Below are 23,294 nucleotides of genomic sequence, written 5' to 3' on the forward strand. Positions count from 1 at the left end.
CTGGGAACACTGCTACATTCAAGTGGTGTTGAGTTGTCAGACCTTGAGAATTCTTCTTTAGCAAGCCTAAAATAATGAGCAGCACAGTGGCATCACAGCCACATGGAAGATGCTGGTGATTTGATTGTACACTGTGGTTTTGCAAAGTTGTTGCACCAAGTCCTTAAAAAGAACTCTGCAAAATGGAGATATTAAAGACGGAACTATTATATCATTATTTCAAAATCAACGACATTCATTTCTCCTGCTGGTCCTGCAGGTCCATTCAAATTCAACATTGAAGCCATTCAAGTATTGAAGATTTCCATCAGCAATTTACCCAGTGGTCTTTCCCTGAAAATGAAGATATTTGAACCACTTATGGAATCAGAGAAGAAGGAACTCTAACTCAGTAACAACTTTTAATGCTGATTTGCAGCGCCTTCTATGTGACCTTGGCGAACATTGATCCCCAAAAGACAAAGCTGCCATGATCTTGTAACCTGCCGCAGAACAGCATGGTGTCGCATCGCGGTCCTCTCCGTACCCTGCTGCAGCAAATCACAGGAGAAGCAGCGTAATTATTAAACAAAGCTGTAATCTGTCCATCCTTCGGGCTGGAAAAGGATAGAATAGACAGATCGCTGACTGGGAGACCTCAGGCAAGATGGAGGCAAATCTGTCAGCTACAACTGTTGTCACCCCAGCCAAGTGTGCCCTGGGACACTGGCCTACATACACACTTCTGCTGCAGGACGACAGAGTGAAAGAAAGACAGCCATAACTCATCTGTTATTATTTTGAAACTATGGACTACCTCACGCTGGTTTCGTCTGCTGTAGACTGTAGCTTTTGGTGGCTCCAGTCCTGCATCCAGAATACATTCATGGAGTTGTGTTAGTCATTTGGTCAACTTCATAAACCCCTGCTGTCAGGATGGCACCATTAGTGACCAAACTCTGCCCGCTGGCCAGTCCATGGAGCTTTCATCCAACATGACAGAACTCCTCTGTGGTTCTCTTCATTTCTGCCTTTTGTTACTCTCCCTACCTGATTGAACTGTTTTTTTTATCCCTCTTATGGGCGGCAATTGTTCTCCTTTTTCCTTTGCCTTCAGTTGAACCCTTCCACCCCCTTTTCTTTTGGCCTTTGAGGAAACAGCAGTGCCAAAGGAACCCTATAGCTGGCAGGGCAGTGTCCCATCAGCAGATTGTATCTAGAGATGATCACAAAGACAAAAGGGAGAGATGGGGCTGGAGGGAAAATTGCATTTCATGTATGCTAATATTCCATAGATTACATGCATTGCAATACCGAAATTGTGGTTGTGCCACTAGGGGTATATAAACCAGTGTGGACGGCATACGTGCTTTTTATGTATTTACTGTGGCCCTCATTTAATACTTGTAAATGGTTGATTCATCCAAATATAACTGAAGAATTAGAAGATGCATTCTATTATAAGTTATTTTCATGTTGAAGTGCAAGTTTTTAAATACATGTATTTCATTTACTTTATGTCAGGTAAACTGTAATATCAAGCAGTAAAGAGTTTTTGTACAGAGTTTAAAAAATAAATGTTGCAGAGCTCAGGTGATACTGCAAGTGCAATGAATTACTTTTAAGTCCTGTTTTTAGCTAGTAGCTGTATTGCTCATGTAGAGGAGAGCCTTGGTTCAGCTCAAACCCTTGTGTTATGTGTGCTCGAACATTTGGTTGAACATTGGAATCTAAAAATTCTCATGACGGTGAAGAGTTCAGTCGGACAGATCTTAAATTAAGCTCCTTGCCTGTTCTTCAGAAGGATGAGCTCCGATTGAATTTCAGACCCTAAAAACTACAAGGTAGTTCCAGGCCACAGCTATTTGCTTTCTGTCTGAATGGGGATTTGAAAAAGTCAAGCCTGTGGTTTACTGTCTCAAACCCAGGTCCAGCTGTTGAGTCTATAATGTGTTATTCAGAAAGAAGTCTGCAGATTTCTGCTGAGAATGTTTTTACATCTGTCCCCTCCCTGCTGTATGTAGTCATCACTACAGTGTGCTAAAGATGCCATTGTAGTTGTCATACTGACCGTAAAAGCTCCAAAGTTAACTACATCATTAACAAATGGTGAAACAAAAGTGTACAGGGTTTCCAGATACGAGGACTTCAGAGAATGCGCGGCGATGCATTTCAATTCAGTTTTTGCTTACATTGGTGGCCATATCGGACAAAATGCCAGGAACATCAAAGCTGCGCGCTTGCATATGCTCCACTTCCTAAGCTAATTACTGTGTGAACCAGGTAGAGCCGTGCTGACACAACTTGACTCCCACACACTTGAGCCTGGTTTCATCGTGAGGGGAGAGTCTGCAGCCAATTAAAAATGCAGGAGATTACACTGGAGATGAGGCTGGACAGTGAAAGAAGGCCCACCGTCATGATGCTTGCTGTAGGTGAGGATGAGACGATGTTTGGTGATATGCAGAAGCGCACAGTAGAGGCTGGCAATAGATGGTATACATTCACAAGTACCAGGTGGGCATAAGCCCCCCTGCAGTGCCATTTTCAGCCTTGTTCCATCCCAGAGGACTTTAAAAACCTCTTTGTTTCACACCTAATTACATCCGCTCTGTCTTGTGATGCATTTCAGCTAATGGTCCCTCAGAGAAAAAGGTTTAGAGCCGTGCGTGGAAACAAGTTTATTGGTTAATTTATATTGCAAAGTGATTTTTATTTGTTGCATAATTCTTGAATGTGGTGTTCAAATCCGTGTGTTTTCGAGTTTATTTTCTTCGACGCGGCCTCCTGATATCCACCCAACATTACGTGTTTGGCTTTAGCTCTATGAGTCTTCAAACTTAGACCACATTAAAGAAACATACGCCTTCTTATGGTGATATTGCAACATTACACCCATTTCTGTGGATGCCAGGTGTCAGTGAAGGAGTTTTACTGCAGCTGCTAAACACAAATTTACAACAGTGCATCCAGTGTTTTTAAGTTTAGTTCTTGCAAATACTCCTGAAGATGGTGTTCACGGTAAGAAACGCCAGTCATTTTACTTGGCCATCTTACTTTGTCTTATGAAAATACAATTTAGTTATTTTATCTATTGTATTCTTCTTATCCCAGATAGCATGTTAAAAATACGCCCAGAATGAAGCTGTATTCTGAAGATGTTTTGGGGCTCTATAATAATCGCTGTTAAATATGGTTAAGTGTTTGAATTTATCACGTGCTGAACGTAATAGAAGCCTTACAGCTCGCAGCAGCTTTTAGAGGAACGTGTTCGTGCCTGATTGGAAGTAAATAAAAGGTGTGATGTCAAATCCATCCCCTCCATGAAAATCCATGTAACCTCTACCTCTGCGCATATGCTTTTCATTATTATTATTTTTTTGTCACAGATTCAGATCCGATCCGCCTATTTGACACTGGTGTCACATCCCAGGTTTCTGGACCGGGTCAGCACATGAGCATATTGTATGTACGCGCTGTGTTTATTTTTGAAAAGCACAGATGCACGGCAGTGCCAGCCCGCTCCTGTGACGGTAGAACCAGTCTCCCGTGCCAATTAAAACCTAAAACTTTGTATTTTCAGGTCTGTGACTGAGGCCACTCGGCAGCTAATTACTTGAGTTTAAAGCTTTGTTTTTCTCTGAGGAAACATGTGCTCTCGCAGCGAATGTTTACTTGCCTGTATTAATGAGTGGAAAGTGGTTGATTTGCACAAGTACACACACCTTCAAATCTGTACTTAATTGCTTGCTTGTGTGCTAAGTGGTGGGGAGTATATCATTTTATATTTTTCTTCATGGAACAGTTGCGGATTTCTTCTACTGGGGCACAATTGGCTCACCGTTGACCTTGGTGGCAGCGGGAGGCCTTCAGGGCTCCTTGATGAAGAAAAGAGGCTGGGGCCGCCCGCTGTAAACAAAGTTGACTTGCCGACAGATGGATTGAATGACAGAGAGGCTAAGTGAGCCAGGAATGGGTCTGGCAGCGTCGCACCGAGCGAGGATGGAGGGAGGCAGAGAGAGAGCGAGATAAAGGGAGAGAGAGCAGGGAGAAGAGGTGGCCAACAGGAGAGGAGGTGTGAACAGGTGCAGGGCCGTTGAAGGAAGAACCAGCAGATGGAGAGAGACACAGCCAGTTTAGTTACTGGGAAAAAGGTGGGAGGGGGGGAAAAAGAGGAGGGAGAGATGAAGAGAAAGGATCAGAGCGGAGAGGATAACAGACAGATAGACGGACAGATACACTGGCAACGTTACATCAGGCGGCCTCTGTTTTTCAGATTTTTATTTCTGGTGAGGTGACGGTGAATTATTGACTGGAGTCAGCCCCAGGTTTGTTGCCAATGTGCTAAAACACATTGAGGTGCAGGTGAGAGCGTTGCGGCGCTGGTGAAACAATTCAGATGTTTATTGTATGCAGTGTTAATAAATAATAGAGAGTGAGAGAAATGTTCAGTATGTCACTTTATTTTCTCTACAAAGCTCCCGGTATTGACAGGATGTGTCCCAGTTACACATGCGCACCACAGACATCATATCTGCAGTTCTGCGTGTCACTCTGTTAAATATGTATATGCTCTGATTGATGCAGTCGATCACGAGTAGCTCCCCTGGAAATGGGCCACAGAGATGATTCACTGCATGTGTCATCGTTTATGCATATTTCAGGCTGATACGTATATTTAACGCTTTAAATAAAGTACATTTTCTAGTTCAGTCGCAGTCCTTTTTCTTGTCTGTCAGTTACATTCCTGAAAATCTGTGCAACACTTAGATTGTCCTTTTCTTTCTTTAATGTCTCAAAATACTGGCTGGGTTGTAAAAATATGCATCTTGACTGCTTTTGATAGACAGGAAAATGACTGTAAATCAGAGTGCTTTCCCCTTCACTATTTTTAATGTGACTTGTGCATCAATTAAACTCAACATTTGACATTCTGTTGCCAATATCTTAGCTTGAACACCCCTTGTGTACTGTTGATACAGTTCAGTACGTTTCAGTAAATCTCGTTTTCATTGTAATTTTTAGTATAAAATCTTCATCATTGTATTCTGTTATAAGTCAGTTCATATTTTGAAGTTTCAAATTCCTGAGACTCTAAATGCATCGATAGCATTTTCATTTATATTATTATTTTATCATTAATATATGCTTTATTAGCGACATTAAAGCATACATTTAGAGGCCTGAGGTGTGACTATACCTGCGCTCTCTTCTGTCTAGTCTCTTTTATGAGCTGAGCTTTCTGTGTTTATAAATTCATTCATTAAGACCCTTTAGATTGGAGAACACATATCAATTATTAATAGGATAGTTACTTATTTAAGGCTAAAACTATGAACTTTTGGTGACTATTTGTAGGTAAAATCTAGTCAGTCTTAGCAAGAAACTAATCACTAATATTTTATGATTTATTATGGGCTAATTACACTTCAAATACACATGTGAGTGTGTAGTTTATTTAAGGTAATAAATAATCCCCTAGTCTGAAGTGCGACCAGTATTTCTGTTGTAGCTTGGATGATGCTTTTGCTAGCTGCTCGTTTTCATGAGCCGCTCAATTTTAAATGAGATCTATTTTATTCATTTGGTGACAACAAGATGACTACTCACTTAATTAGCGCTTATTTGCTTCGGAGTCATTTGGTGTTTGCCGAAAGTGTCGACTTTGCCTGAGCAGCGGTCGGCACTGTCTGGCTTTGGCACAGGTTCCCAGTTTCCTCCAAGTTCACCGTCTGACTCCAATTTGTGCTTGTTCTCTGATAAACCACAGCATTTGGCGATTCTGGCACCACAAGGCCCGGCAGCACCGCGGGACGCTGCAAACTCTGTGCTCGGTGGAGCCCTGGCACCCCTCATCTAATGGTCAACAGCTTGAATAGTGCCCACTTAGGCAAGCAGCGCCGACCGGACCCTCTCTTATTCCTCGCTGCTGTCTCCAGTTCAGCCTCTGCCTCCCCCTCCCCACTGACCCGCCAGTCGCAGTACCTGGCCGCAGCCCCATTGCCATTCCAGTCTACCTAAGACCCCTGGCCCACATGGCTGGGGCCGTACTTATCAATCTGTGCTCCGCTGCTCCAGGCCAGGCATATATAAACAGGCACAGCAATCCTCCTACTGAACATTCAGACTTCAGCGACTGGGGCCCAAATTAGAGTGCGTGCCACAGGCAGCCACCCAGAGCACATTCACCAATTAGCTGGGAGGCAGATTAATGTCCGCAGAGAATTGTCCAGCTCCAGCTTCTGCTCCTCTCTTCGGTGCAAATGCTCACTTCTGGGCCTGGATCTGCACTCTCATTGCTTATGTTGCTTCCTGTTTTTTCACAATTACTGAGAACAGGTATTGGCACTTGATTTTACTGTGTTCATTAAAAATAGTTACATCATTAATAGAAGTGGTGAGACAAGTAAAGCACTTGAACATTGAAGTAGAAACTGTGATTAAAAAGATAGTTTGTTCCAGGTATTACTGTCAATTTTGCTGAAAAGCTGGGGATCATGACCGAAAGCTGTTGCGAATTGCGAATGCAAATGTTTGGCATTTACTCTCTGTAGGTGAAATTTTCAAGTTGCGGTATTTATAGCCCTGTGTTCTTTCCGATGTGTGTGTGTTTTCTAACTTGACCACGTGCAGCTGGGGTCAGTCAGAGGTCTGGATTTATCTGGGATGCTGTATGATGGCTGAAGCTCCCGTCATTTTTAGTGTGTGAGCAGCAATGGACCACAAAAAAACTATTGAAAACTTTTCTTAGGTTGAACTTGTCAAATCTTGGCTCGGATTATCGGTGCGACCAAACAGATGATTCTCTCTTTGATTTGTCTTTGTCTCTTTCATCGTCTCTTTCGCTGACTGCTGGAACTTTTTGGCTTTTTGTCTGATGCTAATTGGTGGTTAAACAGGTCTGGTGTGAGTTATGTGCCCCCCCCCACTCAAATCACCCACATACACACAAACACAGACGCCCCCCTGGAACCTCTTGCAGGACCAAATGGCTGGCACCGCCTGCCCGCCATCTCCCGCTGAGCCCTGGTGTGCGCTTTGGTGGCTCAGGCTGCTGTTCAAACCCAGCGGGGGTTCATTCACTCTCGCACACCCACTCATACACATAGAGACACACACAGGATCCTTGTGTCCCCTGCACACCCGCCACCCGCTTTCACACCCCAGACAGCAGGACAGCAGGAGAACACACACACACACACGCACGGAGGAACAGACAGACGCGGTCACTTTGGAGATGCAGGCCAAGCGCTGTAGGGGAGAAAAGTTTTCACTTAAACTGGAGAATTCTCTCTTCATTAGCGCCTTTGGACTTCAGGAAGAGTTCTGTTTATTTGTTCGATTTTTTTTTTCTCCCTCCCTGTCTTTGTAGTTTTTGTTTTCTCTCCTTCTTTGTGCGTGCCTCTGTTGTCAGGATACGGTTGGACTTAGTTAAGATGGGAAGTTTGGTTCAAACGGAGGTAACATGCAGTGTTGTTCCACGCCAGCACAGATACACAACTCTGCATCTTACCTGCTCAATTTTGATGCTGGGACAGAGGAAGAGATGAAAGTGATTCGATTAGGGCCCAAATTTAGTGGCAGAGGAACGTCCATCTTTTTCAACCTGCGTGTGTGTGGACAGCTGCAGTTTCAATCAGGGGGTCTACAGACTGGCAGTGATATGTCTTTGGGTGACGCTTCCGTTCTGACTGTGTTGCTGCTACATTTTCCATTTCAAGTTTACATCCCAGCAGCTTAAACTAGTGATGCAGTAGTAGCAAATACTTTTTAAAAAAGAGATTTAAAATTCCACCAGAGTAAAGGTGGAACACTTAGTGAGGTTGTTTTTGACCTTTGAAGACATTTGCTCCAGTTTAATTCTATTTTCAATATGTTCAAAAACATCGGAAACAAAATGTTATCGTACAAAATTCAGAAATATATGTGCAATATATTGACTTTGTTTTACACATTTAATGCCTCTTTATGTAGTCTGTTGGCAGTCATCCAAGATCGATTGAAATAGAGGGCCAAGATCTGCCTCCACTGTCCAGGATGTCCTCATCTTGGTTGTCTTCAATTCCACCGTCTTTTGCAGCAACAGAAAATAATAGGTCACAGCAGCTCCTCACTGGGATGTTTGTTCAGTTCCACTTTTTTCATTTTGAAAGTGCACTCCATAGACACCTTTTATTGACGGCATTAATACATTAGCTGAATTAAGAAACTAACCGAATCATTCGGCATTTATCAATTCAAAATCATGCAGTCCACAATGGAGTTGTTGGTAAACTCCCTTCCGTTTTACATCATTTTTTCCATGGAGTATGTGAGAGATGCGCTGTGTCAAGTTCATCTACACAACTTTTGAGTGCAACTAAAAAAAACTGGAAGCAATATTGTGTTTCTGTGTGAGAGCAGGAGAAGAGGTGATTTAAAATAGCAAGTATATTTGGAATTGGTTGTCCAATTCACTGAGAGTGCTGAGAGCACTCCTGTTTCACTCGCTAGTGTCTTGCTCTGGGTTGAGCCTATGAGCATTAACACAGTTTTGTAAGCTGTTTTGCATGAGAGACATCCTGAATGTCGCCCTATGATTCATCTATGAAGAGAAACGATGATGTTTATGTTGTTTACTCAGGCAGGAGAGGGAGGCAGCAGAGCAGGCTCACGAAGACAAGATGACTTCTGCTACTCTTGCGTGGAGAAGCCGTGAGAAAGACTTGACGTTGCTGCTTCAGCAAGCAGAGTCACAGCACCAGAAGAAAGGTCAGTCACCACGTTGAAATGATTTTGTTCATGTGAGCTATTTCATGGTTTTTAAAATAAGGTTGTGATTGTCATGTTTTTCTGTTTGAAAAAAGAGCCCTACACTTTTTTACATTTGATGCATGGTTGTATTGAATTGTATTGAAAATAAAAGAGGGTCTACAGAAACCCGCACCCTGGCCCATAAAAGTGCGGGTACAGTACTCTGCTCTCTCTGTAGCCCGGCTAGGAACAGGTGGTTCCTATCTTCCAGAATAAGGATGTCTAACGTCACTACTCTTGTGCCGAGGGTTCAGTCCTCACGACTCCTGAGAAAGTGAGAGATAAGTGACCTCAAAAGAAAGCAGCAGACACGGCGAGAGAAAGATGAAGCCGAAGGAAGGTGATGAGAGCAGAGCAAAGAGCCTCGACTCAGAGCACCCTGTCTGTCTGCGCAGCAGAGCTGCTGCTGTTGGCACATCTGCCGCACCATCTGGATCACCACCCACTCACCTCCCTCCTCTCCTCCTCTTTAGTATCTTTTTATTTACCTGTGGTTCCTTGCCACAAGCAGGGAGCCTGCGAGTGTATAGAAGAAAGATGGATCGATGGATGGTATAGAGCGAGGGGGGGGTAAACAAAGGATTTGTTTCTGGCGTGTTTCGGCTGCACACATGTTGTCTAAAGAGAGCTGACATCAGAGCGCAGCAGGAAGCAGTGGATAGAGAGGGGAGGGGGGGGCTGGACGTCCTTTAGTAGCTCGCATCACTTCCTCTCCCCGTGCAACCCAACAGACGAGCTGGATAATTAGCTTTCTTGCTCTCCAAATCCCGCCTCTTTGTCCCTCCATCCGTCCGTGCACTCATTTCTCCATCCATCCCTCTCACCCGCCCTTTATTATTTTTTTCCCTTTCTTTTTCAAGTAAACGCATACAGAGCAGCCTCTCGATGATACTTGTTTCTCTTCCTCACTGCCGTGCTTCCTCCCTCCTTCATTTCTCCTCTGTTTGTTTCCACTGCCAGTTCTGCTGCCTTTTGGTGTCCCAGGGTTCTTTTTGGCCTGCGCACGGCCAGAGACATTCAAAGTCTGGTCTGCTAATTAGCCTTCTTCCTCCACAACTTTTTCCAGCTCTGTGCAAACTTCATGTTCTAACCTTTTGCTCGGTGAGGTGAGGTGATTTGTTGGAGTCCAGGTCGTGTCGGTCAGCCACTTCAGTGAGGCCGTTGTGCGCTGTCGGTGATAACATAAGGGAGGTGTCATTGAGTGACTGAGGGTCTAAAACTGCAAAATCCTCTGTATTGTCACTACCTCCGTCTGTTTCGCTCTGTGTGTCACCCCTAATATTCTGTGAAAATGAAGTCGGAGCGACTTTTCAAAGTGCAAATGTTTTGGTTTCGGTCGACTGTAACAGAATGTTGGAGCAGGTGGATCATTCGCTGACTCCAAACGGCAGCTATTGTTATTTTAAAAGAGAAGACATATGTTGGAGAGCGGAACGTGAATCGTTTCAAAGCAAAAATGAAAGAACTGAGTTGGATTGTTCAGAAAGAAGCCCCCATGAGCGCCGAGGACGTGGCAGGAAGGGGTGGCGAGGAGAAAGACAGTGCTTTTAAAAACACTGTCTTCAATCCCCCGGCTCATTTGGCCATTTCCACAGTTTTAATTGTAAGCGTTCTTTCCCTCTACTTTGCACTTTTGTTTTACTCCACTTTTAAATGAGATATTTAAAACGGAGGCAGATTTTAGGGGTGCGGAGAGAGGGGTGTATTATCTGGCGGGATCATTGTTTCTGTTGTTACATCCAGGTTTAAGCCACTTCTTATACCTTGATACAAACGCAGTCTTGACTGATCAAAACTCTCTCCCACTTGTAGATGCCTTTTTTGTTTGTTTGTAGTTTTCTGTTCATTGAGTTTGAGCTCTTATAATTAGTGATTAATAAAGAGTTATGTTTTAGGCAGAGGACAATTCATTCTTTCTCATCCATTTGTCGTAGAAGGTGAAGCAATGAATCACTTTTATGATCTGAATGTTATGTGTCTTATGTTTTTTCTATATTGCATGTTCGATTGCCATATGTGAATCTGCTGGAGCCTTGACCCTGAAACTCTGCATGGAAACTGACTTGAGGGCTGTTGTTTTCAGGAACTGCATACACTGTTGCAGCTCTCGGAGTAACTATCGTCATGTCTCTGTCCGTTGCAGCCGCGGAGATGGATGTTCTTCTGAGCTCCCAGAATTCCCTCCTCAGCAGGATGAAGGACCAGTGCTGCATGCTGGGCGCCACTCTTGAAGAGCTGGCAGAAAAAAACAGGTCATTAAATTTATATATATTTTTTTATTATTATGTAATTACTGTGGCTTTTCGTCAGTTTAGGAGTCCATTTGGAAGGTCAAAAGCAGATGTCAAATTTCCATTAGGATATGTTTAACTCTATAAATGTAAAATCAGCGTTTAAACATTTTAAATAGTCCTTAAAACAAGTTTGTTCTTCACAGACATTTCAATATTTCTTTGAGGTATGAAACATTTATTGTCGTTGTAGAATATTTTCAGAAGTCAGGCCAGACTGTGAGGAGTTACATGGTGCTGTTAGTGTTTAATAGGATATTATTCTGACATTCAACATGTCCTTTAGATCCACGTACAGGACGGTGCTCATGAAATGACCCTCAGGTGCCGAACTGTAAAAGCTAACCCATTCGGTATGATTGTTTGTTAGACGCACTCTCCTCTTGTCATTATCTAATGAGGCTATTTGGAGATAGTGCGGTGACATAATTCAAACTGTGGTCTGACCTGTTTTCTTGTTAACCTGATGCTACGGTCCTCACAGTGGGCCTGCCCAGTGTTCCATCTGGGCTGCCACGTGTGCGTGTGAGTGCGTGACCCTGGGCCCAGTGTCCTGTCAGCTGTTGGAGCTGTGCTGCATATTAGTCACATGACGGCTCCCAATCTGGCCCTGCCAAACCTCACTGTCCTCACCCGCCACGGGATACATGCACGCAGCGACGACACAATTTGTTCGCTTTCTCCTTCAGAAGTGAGAAAGTAGCAAATGTTTTTCTGAGAGTTTCAGTGGTTTCCGTCTGCACTGTCCGCTTACATCTGCTGCCTGTGATTGTTCGCAGCAGCCGTGTGGAGTTGGTGTGGACTGAGCCTCGAGCTGTTTGAGCTCCTGGAGTCCAAAGTCATTGTAGCGGTTAAAGTCCTGCTGGACTGCTTCAGTCGCGCTCGCCGAGGTTGCACCGAGACAGTTGCGGCACGATAAATAAGGAGTCCCTGACAAATTGTGTTTAGTATTTAGGCACACAGACTCCTGCTGCTGCGAGGCCTTGTCAAGCAGAAAATGGAGTTCAGGGTGCCCTGAAGGTTCTCAAAGTTACTCATGTTGAAGACGCAACGCATGTCTGGAGCGTTTGAAAGCTCAAAATTGTCTGCTTATGAAGTAGTTTATTTTTGAAGGCCACTGAATGTTTCTGAGCTGTGTGTGTGCTTGTGTGTGTTCAGGAGTGAGCTGGAGCATCAGGCGCTGGAGAGGAGACATCTAGAAGACACCGTGAAGAGTCTGAGAGCTCGCTGCGTGGAGATGGAGGAGCAGTGTGTGCAGCATGGCCGCATGCACCAGTGCATGAAAGACAGGTATGCTTGTGAGTGCGACGCTATTTTGATAGAAAATTCTTCTCCCACGTAGTGGAAACATTCATGCATCATGAGGCTTATCACGAGTTATAGTGTAACATTACCATTATACCTGAGCGGGTGCTCCCCTGACTGTCCCCTTGGAAATGTGTGAGTCTCCACAGGCCACTTGGCGTCCTGCCTAGCTGTGCCAGCGTGATCCCACTCCGGAGCGCCTCCACCCCTCTCTCCCCCACGACTCACACTCTCACAATATTCCCTGCTCCATCACTGACACTACATATTGTTGCCTCCCACCGGTGTTAACCTGTCGACAGTGAGTCGCTGCCAAAAAAAACACAAAGTCTACGGAGTCACAGCTGTCTCCGGTGGCGACTCCCTCCGTGCGAGTCTCAGACGGAAAAACAATGCAAGTTGTCGCAGAGTGTGAAATATGAATATTCTGTATGTTTCGGCACATATGTCGGTTGTGTGTGCATGTGCGCGCGCTGCGATTGCATGTTCTCAGGAGGTTTAGCAGAGCAGGAAACTGGCTGCCAAAAGTGGATTGGCTGGGAAGTTGGCTCCTAACTTCTCTCTTTTCCCAACTGCACTCCGATAATCACTCTTGGCATTTAGTGAGTTTTATTTCCTGCTTTGACACTTGGTTGATGAATTCTCTTGAAAGTGGAAAGTCTCTCTTGAGTTCTGTTCTGCCGGAGGTAACTTTCTGGACTGGCGAGCCGCTTGACCACAATTTAAATATTTGTCTGATGTTTCACTGCGGCGTGTGTATTGATTCAAGTTGTACCTGACAATTATTATATATATCGGACTATCATCTTAACAGATGAATATAAAAATGGAACGAAATAAATTAAAATAAGGTCACAGTTATGTGCTGAAATTCAGGGTCAGAATCAAACTCTAAATATAAAGGACCATGTAATAAAGCTAATGGTGCAGTCTGAGAGACACTTTATGTACATTTTATTTATGTAAGAATATGTATTTATTTCGCTCTCATCTCATCCATTGACATGAACATTACATATGCTATAATTGTATGTAGCTCACACTCTATAGAGAGATGGAAAAGGAGCAGATTGAAGGGCAGTTCTTATGATTTCTGCCACTTTTCCTGTTCTTCCTGAACAGAGCTTTCCTGGCACTTATGGTGATGTTTTTGTGTTGTTTTTGAATTGGATGAAGAAACATAAAGGTTCCTCTTGGACCTGGTGTGACTATGCATGACAGAATCTCTTCTGATACATTGTAAATTGTGTTACACGACAAGTTACATGACATTTCTATACCTACAGTAATGCACGTGTGTGTGTTCTTCTGACTGCTATTTACTGGTGAGCATGTGTGCACTCCATTATATCCCACAAGTTTGTTCATTTATTTTTATGTATTTCTTTTATTATTATTAAACTAATCTACATTTAACAATGTAATCTAGAAATTGTACGTTTTTGTCTGATATTCTAATTTCTTTAATCCAGCCCTATTGAATCAATAATTATTTGAAGATCCTTCAATACGTTTGACCTCATGACAGAGTGTATGGGACAAAAAATCTCCTATAGATTTAAAAGGAGCAGGAGTCAGCTCTCATGGCCCCTTTTTTTACACTTGAGTCTAAGTTTAGAGCGAACCTGGTGGCAGGAAGGGTAGTTGGTAGAACCTGCGCACACGCTTTACTAACTTCTGGTTCTAGCCTGATGTGGAATTACAGATTAAAAGGTCAAATGTAGAATATTTTGATAATAATAAAAAAAAAACAAATTCACTAACTTGCGTGATATATCCATGTACCAGTTGCAGCTCACTAGTTCACCAGTAAACGGCAGACGGTAGACCTCAGGCATGCGCGTTGCTAACTTCCGGTTCCAGCGCCATAATTTTTGACAGACCAGATCAGATTTGGTACTTCATTTCTTTCTCTAGTGTGAAGCACTGAGCTATGTGTCTTGGATGTGTGTGGATGGTGCATTCAGGAGTGTTGGAATCTTCTATCCTACTGAAACAAACCAGGGTTATGATGGCTTAAAGGATGTGTGCGTAGTGTGGAGAACATGACCCTTGGCCCCACCCCCCTTTCCACATGTCCCCCTCAACTGACTCATGATTTATCCTGTAAACAGAGTTTCATTACACAACATGGTCGTGAATTTTGAGAGCGCTCCTCTTCAGTGCTCCTGCACAAAACCACAGTACACATCAACAAAGGCACTTCACATTTGTTAAACCCACAGCTGTAATCTTAATTCAAGTTTTGGGGGCCCATGATACCTCTAGATCGGTTATGGAATGTTCTTCCAAAAGACGTGGCCCGGAGTGACGCTGTTGTAAGATGACACATTTTTTAGATGCGATATATCAAGTGAAACTATATTTTGTTTTGGGTTTTTCAATGATGTGTGGCGGTTTCTGAGTCCATGGGTCACCACACAATCCTCTACACATATTGTTCTCCGTGTCTTGTTGTTTACACGTTCCGGTGCGTGTGCACATCCGTGCATTGGGTCGCTGGAAGCCGGTCCCTCCGTGCTCGAAGGTGCCCTGCCGGCGCTCTCTGTGTTTAAGGTGTTATGTTCACAAGCTGGTGCAAGTACATCGACGATCCGGACCCCGCCCCTCCCCACAACCTCTATCGGCCCACAATCTGTGCTGCGAAGAGCTGCAACAGCGTACCGCGCTCAAAACATTTGGAAAATCAGCTTGATTTATTTTTACACAGGCGAGCTGATTGCCAACCACACAGGGGAGTTTAGCACACAATGTTTTGCTGCAACACTATTTCTGTGATGGCGGTGTTTGCTCAGAGATGAGAGAAACAGCAGAGTGGCTCCAGCAACAGCTTTTTCACATGATTATGATTCATTTATTTTCACATACATCCACACACCTTATTATAGCATTGTATTGTCTCTGGTTTTAGTTCCACTGAAGTTTGCTTAGTGCAACACTAAGACAATCCAGTGTGGGGTTTGGAGATTTTATTTGGAGCATCTCCATTTGACTTCAGGTTCAGTAGATCGTCCGTCTTTTGTTTTGTTTTTATTTTAAAATTCTAGGAATCGGGATACATCTAATCCTTAAATGGAATGTACGTTATTATTTTTTATTAATTTAAGACAACCAACAATTGTATTCTTTTTTTCATAATGTAGTTTCATATTTACATATGACATCCCCTTCTTCTTTTATCCCCATTTTGTTTTTCTATCATGTCAATATTTTTTCTTTGATGCCTCCTTTTTTTTCGGCTCAAGGACCCCTCACAACAGTCACGATGCACCACGGAGCCACAGATGAAATTTAATTGGCCACCCCTGGTCAAGAGGATTTTATTCTCTCTGCAGCTCTTAACAAAGTAATGAATAGTATGAGTAGAGGTAGCAGTTGACAGCACTAGATTAGACTATACTTGTGCTTGTTTGTCCAAAGTGTGTGAATGTGTCACTTTAGTGGTTGTGGTTTTATATATATATATATATATATATATATATATATATATATATATATATATATATATATATATATATATATATATATATATAGGGGTTTTGCATTGCTTCTCAAGGCCTGCAGTTCCACAGTTATGTCATGCAGTGCTCCGCCCCATCGTCTCCTAGCTTCGGTAACAAACACCACACAACCTTTCATCACCTCCCAGCTGCTCGCAGGACGGTTCGCCAATTATCACCATGCCCCGTAACCACTCTTGGGTCACCCACATACACAAGCCAGAGCGGCATAGCTCGCTATTCACGCTCGCCGTCAGCAGAGTGTATTTGTCAGCAAGTGTTGATGCGAGCGCCCGTCTTGAGCTGCAGCTCTTTCGGGAGAGCGGGAACATATACGCAGATGTGGCTGCAGATCCACAGGCTTCCTAGGGCCATATGGCCTCGCCGAAAGAAAGATGGTGCATGCGTCTGGAGGAGAGCGAAGAAGGGAAGGTGGGGGGGTGGGGTGGGCGCTGGGGCGGGCTGGCGTTGAGCATGGAAGAAGGATGGAGGGCCATGTGTGGCATGAGCTGTGCAAGCAGTTGTTGAAGTGTGTGTGTGCATTTGCAGCAGAGGCTCCAGGAGATCGGTTAATGGAACAAATGGTCGCGGCGGGCCGGCGATGGGGAACAGGCTTGCTGCTACCGCGGGCGAGCGGTGAGCCCCGGGCGAGGAATGCTTCATCTGGGCTCCTGCCACATACACACGCCCCTCCATCCCCCGCCGAAACACTGCGCACTGCCATGCCCCAGAAGCCGAAGCCATGCTCCCTGTGAAAACTTTTCATTTGCAAATGAAGTTGGCAGACACAACAAGACGTCTAACAGGAGCGTGTCTTCATATGTAATCTTGTGTATGATGAGGGAGTTTCCTCTCGCTGCAGTGCAAAGCCAAATCATGCTTCTGTTGAGGGAGATGGATCCTAAAATATACATCATTCATGAGGACAAAGTAAAACAAAATGAATTCACCTCCACACTTACTACACTTTCTCTACGATACATAGACGACCCATGTGTAGTGTATACACCAACTCCTTCACACAGCAGAACCACAATGAAACGCACGTCACGTATGACACACCGGCGCATTGATCTCCACACAACCCTATATTTGCTGCCAATTTTATCGTCATGGCATTAAAACACTGAACTCCTAAATTATTGTTATATATTGTGCCATATTTTTCAATTCTACACCATCACAGGTACTTTGGCTGCAGGGCTTTGATCTTGTGTCCGTTTTCTGGACTGGCCTGGTGACCTTCCCCTGACCTTGGCCTGCTGGCAAAAATCCAGATGAACGCTCCATTACAGATGATAAAGTCATCATCAGAAGTACAGTAGAAGTAAATGTAACAATTCGGTCAACCATTAATAAGCGTATTACTTGCTTATTTACTGTCAGTAATGAGTAATTTTAGTGTTGTTCAGTGTGAACTTTTTGTGACCATCCCGGTGCAAGTTTAACAGGGCACTAATGCGTACTTTAGAATGAATAATAGCTGGTTATTACGTTGCTCATACAGATATGAATTACTAACCTATTTATAGTTACATATGTTCCCTAATCTACGGTTTAAAAAAAACAACAGTTTGTTAATAATCCTAACGGTAGTTGCTCATGTTTGCCACTAGATGGCGCGGATCAGTCACCTCCTCCTCCTCTGCCTCCTGACCGTCGCGGCGCTGCCCAGCTGGCCCTTGTTGCCGGGGGCGAGCGCGGAGCGGCCTGCTGCAAGAGCATTGTCAAACGGTGGCTTTACAGCTCGGTCGCGCACAAACGCACAGCTTTGCCGCTCAGATGTGAAGCTGTTGCCAGAGGCTCGCAAGCTGGAGCGCTAACTCCGCCGATCGTCACATCCTCAGTCCCAGCCGCTGACGCTCGCTCACACTTCCCAGCGCCGCCGCGGCACTTGACACCCCCCGACTGGAGAGAGAGGGGGTTCAGAGAAAACTTTGTTATAGTCGCGGGAGAAACAGACGGGAGATAGATTTGTTGGTCGGGAGCAAACCGCTGTCGGAGCGGAGGCGAGGCTGTTTGACATGGCCGCAGAGGTCAAGTGAGCCGACAAACAAGGTCCTCGTGAGTTTTCTTCGTATCTGTTCGTACGTCAAAAGCAGAAGTCAAGCGGAGGAACACAAGTATTACAACTTACCCTTGCCCTGATAAAAGAGGTGGAACCAGGAGGAGAGTGGGGTCACATTTTTGGCAAAAACCCTTGAAGCCATTGTAAAATTATTAACACACTTTAAAGGATGTTTTGTGTCTTCTAAATGCCATGTTTCATGGAGGGCGGGGTCTCTACGTTGGATGAACTCCTCCACTACCCAAAGACAGACGGCGCACGCATGTTCCTCATTGTCGGGATTAAACACACAGTGTCACCGATCGCATTCTCGTGTCAAATATGTGTGTTAGCAGAAGCAACAACTGGCACGACAGGTTGGTATGAGAGGGAGCAGGGCATCGCCTGAGGCACACACACACACTCTTGACTGCGGTTGTGTACAAGCCAAGATTGCGCTCGGTCACTGGGGTGTGAGGGTGGTGATGGTGGGTATGGGATAGGGTAAAACGGGGTTGTGTGCGTGCGTGCGTGCGTGAGTGTGTGTGTGGCAGCTGCAACCTTCATGCCCCTGGCAGTGTTGTCGTAACCAGGCAAGCCAGGGCCGTCTGCTTGCTATCTTCAGCCCCGGGCCCCTGCCTGGTTCACACACACACACACATACTAGACTCTGTGTGTGTGTGTGTCAGATTGTCGTTCATGTCTGAGTCAAAATCTTTGTTTTTCATCGCTAATTGTTGAGTCCAGAAGGAGAGTTGGGGGGAAGGGGATGCGGGGCACACCTCAGGTGCTGTCAGGGTTTCGAGTGAGACTGAGGGCCCTGTAGACAAGAAGGATCTGTTGGGGGACTGGATGATCAGCAATAGACCGACCTCTTGTTGGTGTTACGTGGAGCCGCTAACTTCTCCAGCATAGCCTTCTGAAGTGGTCCCAGGCCGCTACATGTGGAAGACAAGAGGGTCATGGGTGACCTCTGTGGTTCAGTCTGTGAGAGGAAACACACACACACGGTTATTACTGTGTTATTACCATAGTCTTTATCATTGGTCCCTATCACATCTCTTTCTGTGGACACAGAGACATTCCCCAGTTAGCGGAGAGACACCAGCAGCTGAACATGCTGCTAAACGGAACACACACACACGTTTGTACTTCTACTGTATCTTTGTGAGGACCTCTCGTTGTCGTAATGCTCTCCCCTGTCTGTCACTCTAAACTTGACCATCCAAGACAACTAGCTAAAATTGACCATAACGTGAAACTGAACTTAAACCTGATAACTATTACCTAGTTATTTAGTAGTTTGAACCCTCGAATTTAGGGTTAAAGAAGTGAGGCCTGCACACATACTTGTATCTCTATCCTTATGAGGACCCCTCAGGGCGGAAATGCTTTCCCGAACCTCTCACCCTTAACTTAACCATTCAAAACAAGTGGCTAACCTTGACCAGGACTTAAGGACAATCATAATGACCCAGTTATTGATGTTTGTACTTCTACTGTATCTTTGTGAGGACCTCTCATTGCCATAGTTATTGACGTTTTCACCCTCAAAACTCTATGTGGACTGTCATCACAAAATATCCTGACAAGATCAGTGTCTTGTCAAAGATAGGTCCACACAAGAATATTAATACACACACACACACACACACACACAGGTTATGTGTCATGTGAAGCCTGTTCATGTGCGGACGTCTGAAGCCTGCTTCCTGGTCCAGTCAGATCCATGTCACTGGGCTGATTCATGCTTACAACCCTGAGACAGTCCTCCCCTCTCTGCTGCTGCTGTTGCTGATGTCAGCACTTTCTCCTCAGACCATGCCTCCAGGACGGGCTCCCACCTGTAAACAAACATGCAAACAAACACACACACACACAGCAGATACAGTGGCTCGGGGCTACGGCGGATGTAAACCACAGAGAGGTGACAGTGTGTGTGTGTGTGTGTTGTAATTAATCTCCTCGGCAGCAGCAGCAGTCAATAGAGTTTGGGCCTGTCAGGGGAAATTACTGCTCGCTGCCTCCCAGCTACACTTGCTTTGAGTTTGACTGCTGGAAGACTCTTTTTTTCCCTCTCTCTCACACACACACGCACTGATCTGGACTCGAGCATCTTCTGACCGATTCAGGTGTCAGTTAACCGTGTGATCCAGCAGGTGGTGCCTTCCTCCAGGTCAGTGGTCAGACCAAGTCAGCGGCCAGGACTCCATGTATCTCTCCGGTTCTACACACACACACACACACACACACACACCCACACACACGTGTGTGTGTGGGCGTGTGTCTGCGTACCTGGTTTAGCTCTGCTTGTGAGGACATTTTTTGCTGATACCCACAAAGTTAAGCCATGTGAGCCATGTGTTTTGGATGGTTACAGTAGGGTCAGGGTGAGAGGCCGGGAATGTGTGGTCTGGTCATGTACATTCAAAATGTGTACCTGCATGAAGAGTGTGTGTGTGTGTGTGTGTGTGTGTGTGTGTGTGTGTGTGTGTGTGTGTGTGTGTGTGTGTGTGTGTGTGTGTGTGTGTGTGTGTGTGTGTGTGTGTGTGTGTGTGTGTGTGTGTGTGTGTGTGTGTGTGTGTGTGTGTGCAGGTGCAAATGTGAGGTGTGGGTGTGTGTCAACTTCCATGTGTGTTCGTGTCCAAGCATTAGGCCATATTAAGTCCAAATTAATGAGTGCGCCAGTCGATGGAGGCCTGTTATTGGATTTGCTGCTTTAGCTGCAGGAAGGAGCGCCACCTTAATCAAGCGCACAACACGCACGCACACACACACCGAGGCTGGCAGACAATCTAAGTGTGTGTGTTTTTACTTACATAAACCTTCCCTCAGCTCCCTCTGAGGTCCTGATTCCCGACCTCTGATCACCAGGATCTGACCCTCGGGAAGAACACACTCCCGCAGTTCTGGGTCTGCTTCAAAGTATCTTTGCATTTCTTACAAAACTTTGACTTCCAATATTTTATTGAGGAGAGTGAAGGCTGGACGTTGACAGTTCAGAGCAGGAGCCTGCAGAGTGAGGAGGATGCTTATCAGCCTCAGTCACAGACAAGAGTGGACACCAAACGTTATGACCACCACTGTGGAAAAGACAAACTCATCGTCATTGCTGGAGGTCCACGTTCTTTAGAGGACTCCCGGTGACCAGCCTCTGGACAATGGTTAGCATGAGTACCTGCAGGGGACTTGTCAACCATGTCAAGAGCCCTCGCACATGAAGATCAGATTGCGATCGGATGTGGTTTGGTTGGTGTGTGACTGTGTGGGAGGAGAAAGTGAGTGGGAGGAGGGCTGGTCAGGGCTGTTGGGCAGCACCTGCGCTTCACGAGGTTCTGCTCTGACTCCAGGTTTGGACCGGCTCACAGAGCCACAGGGGTGGGCGGAAGGAGGCTTTTAAAGTAGGGCGGTGCACTGCATAGAGAGCAGGGGGGGGTGAGAGAAGATGCTGAGAGCGAGGCCCCGAGGAAGAGGAGCAGGATGAAGGCCCACGGAGCAGGAGGCAGCAGCGTACCAGGAGCAGATTGTGATGAAGATTCAGGATGTTGTCTTCCCCGTCTGTCACACACACACGAGCTGGCCCTCCGCTGCCAACATGACCAGCAGGGCGGGGGCATCTGTCTCCCCCCCAGCTAGCCCTGACAGCCTCGCTCTGCCCCGAGAACCTGTTCTCCTCTGCTCTCTCGTTCTCCTTCTGACTGTTCCTCTGTGATAAACTGCATAAACCTGCAGAGGTGCTGAGTCACATGTGGGGTTCATCTCTGAGGCTTCATGTGTTGGTGAGTCTGTGGATGAACTGGAGTCTGATGTGACACATTCTAACACACGCACAACTATGTGTACACGGAAAAGCGTGTATGTACATGTATTCAAATTACAATACAAACAAAAATGTATGTAGTGCAGATGAATGTTAAAGGAGTTTTGTGTAGTTGGTCGTGTCACATACTGGACATTGTTGTGTCTTTTATTTGCTCAGTTTGATCGTGTGTGTGTGTGTGTGTGTGTGTGTGTGTGTGTGTGTGTGTGTGTGTTTCTGTTGCAGGCTGCTGCAGTTGGACCGGCACTGTCAGAACAGCGCCCAGCAGGTGTGTGAGCTTCTGACCAAACAGAACCAGCTGATGCAGGAGAGGAACACACTCAGTGAGGAGACGCAGGTCCTGCGTGGCCAGGTAAATACACACACATTTGCATCTCTGTCCTTGTGGGGACCCCTGTCTCCCCCCCTAAACCTAACCAGGACCGTGAACCAAACAAACTCAAACATGACGACCCACTTATTTTGAAGTTTTCATTCTAAAATTGAGGCTGAACTGTAATAGTTCTGGCAAAAATGTCCCCACAGAAGCACAAGGTCGCCACTAGTTGGTGTTTCGTTAAGAATTGGTCCCCACAAGGGCAGATAACAAGTATATACACTCACTCACACCTAACCTACTGAGACTTATGCGTGTTGTTTTTCTAGTTGTCCAACTCCAAACAAGTCACCCAATCCTCGTGAGTCTGACCCTCTGATGAACCTCGAGTGTCCAGGTTTACATTTTTAACTGATTTAATAAAACAAGTTTTATTCAAATAATAAATGTGCCAGAGACTTGATAGACTAGAAATATTCACTTTCAGTCAGTGACATTATGACCACATATTTGGTGTTTTTTTTTTTTTTTTTTTTTTTTTACTTATGATGCTAGCGTGAGGGATCCAGTCATCTTTGAGCAGGAGACACTAGTCAGCTGCTCCTCAGCATGAATCTCACAGTCACATTACCATCGGCCCTCACGCATCCCTGAACCTTGGCTCTTCAGTTTGGTACTGACCACTTCATCGCTGAGGTGAGAGTCAAACTAAACCATACAGGAGTCAGAATGTTGAGCACAGTCCAATTAAAGGGCTGGAAAAAAATACTTTTTTAACAGGCTCAGGAATGTTTTCTTGTTGAATTCGTTCCACTTCATTTTTTTTATTAATAAAACTGGAACAGTGCGCAGTGAAGTCCTGTGACAGGCAACATCACGCATTTAAGCATGCCACGCTGCTACTACTCTACATAAGTTTGGAGTCAATACAGTTTGAAAACCGCTTCCTGGTTGAGGAAATGAGGCAGGCTGTTGTTACATAGCAGGACCATCACTGAGAGGAGGAGACAGAATTCGACTGACTTTGTTTCCGAGTCTCATTCACACTGAGAGACAGAAAGTGGTGAGAGCGAGTCAGTTTGGCTAGTGATGGGTAGGTGTGGTATCGTGAAACAGTATTGCAGTCAGTGTACTAATTTTCAGAGGCCACTAGATGACGCTCTTGGTTTTGAAATGATGTGAGGTTTCATTGCATTAGTTGTTCAAGTCCAAACATTTTACAGCAGACAGTGCCATCTGGTGG

General features: G+C 45.1%; 1 protein-coding gene across 3 annotated transcripts in view; it reads left to right on the forward strand.

Annotated features, from left to right (window-relative positions):
* The window catches only part of sdccag8 (SHH signaling and ciliogenesis regulator sdccag8), a 35,314-nt gene extending 12,490 nt beyond the window's left edge, over positions 1-22,824 (forward strand). Inside the window, exons 14-18 of one of the 3 annotated variants that reach the window (XM_053875773.1) lie at positions 8,603-8,730; positions 10,916-11,024; positions 12,222-12,353; positions 21,961-22,087; positions 22,381-22,824. In XM_053875773.1, coding sequence (XP_053731748.1) covers positions 8,603-8,730; positions 10,916-11,024; positions 12,222-12,353; positions 21,961-22,087; positions 22,381-22,416 — 532 coding nt within the window. In that variant the 3' untranslated portion in view covers positions 22,417-22,824. Of the gene's footprint in view, positions 1-8,602; positions 8,731-10,915; positions 11,025-12,221; positions 12,362-12,517; positions 12,894-21,960 lie in introns of those variants that run through there. The other 2 variants (XM_053875772.1, XM_053875775.1) reach the window with 2 other exon arrangements.
* Positions 22,825-23,294: the final 470 nt, after the last annotated feature.

Source organism: Synchiropus splendidus, chromosome 9, assembly GCF_027744825.2.
Source record: "Synchiropus splendidus isolate RoL2022-P1 chromosome 9, RoL_Sspl_1.0, whole genome shotgun sequence".
Taxonomy (NCBI): domain Eukaryota; kingdom Metazoa; phylum Chordata; class Actinopteri; order Syngnathiformes; family Callionymidae; genus Synchiropus; species Synchiropus splendidus.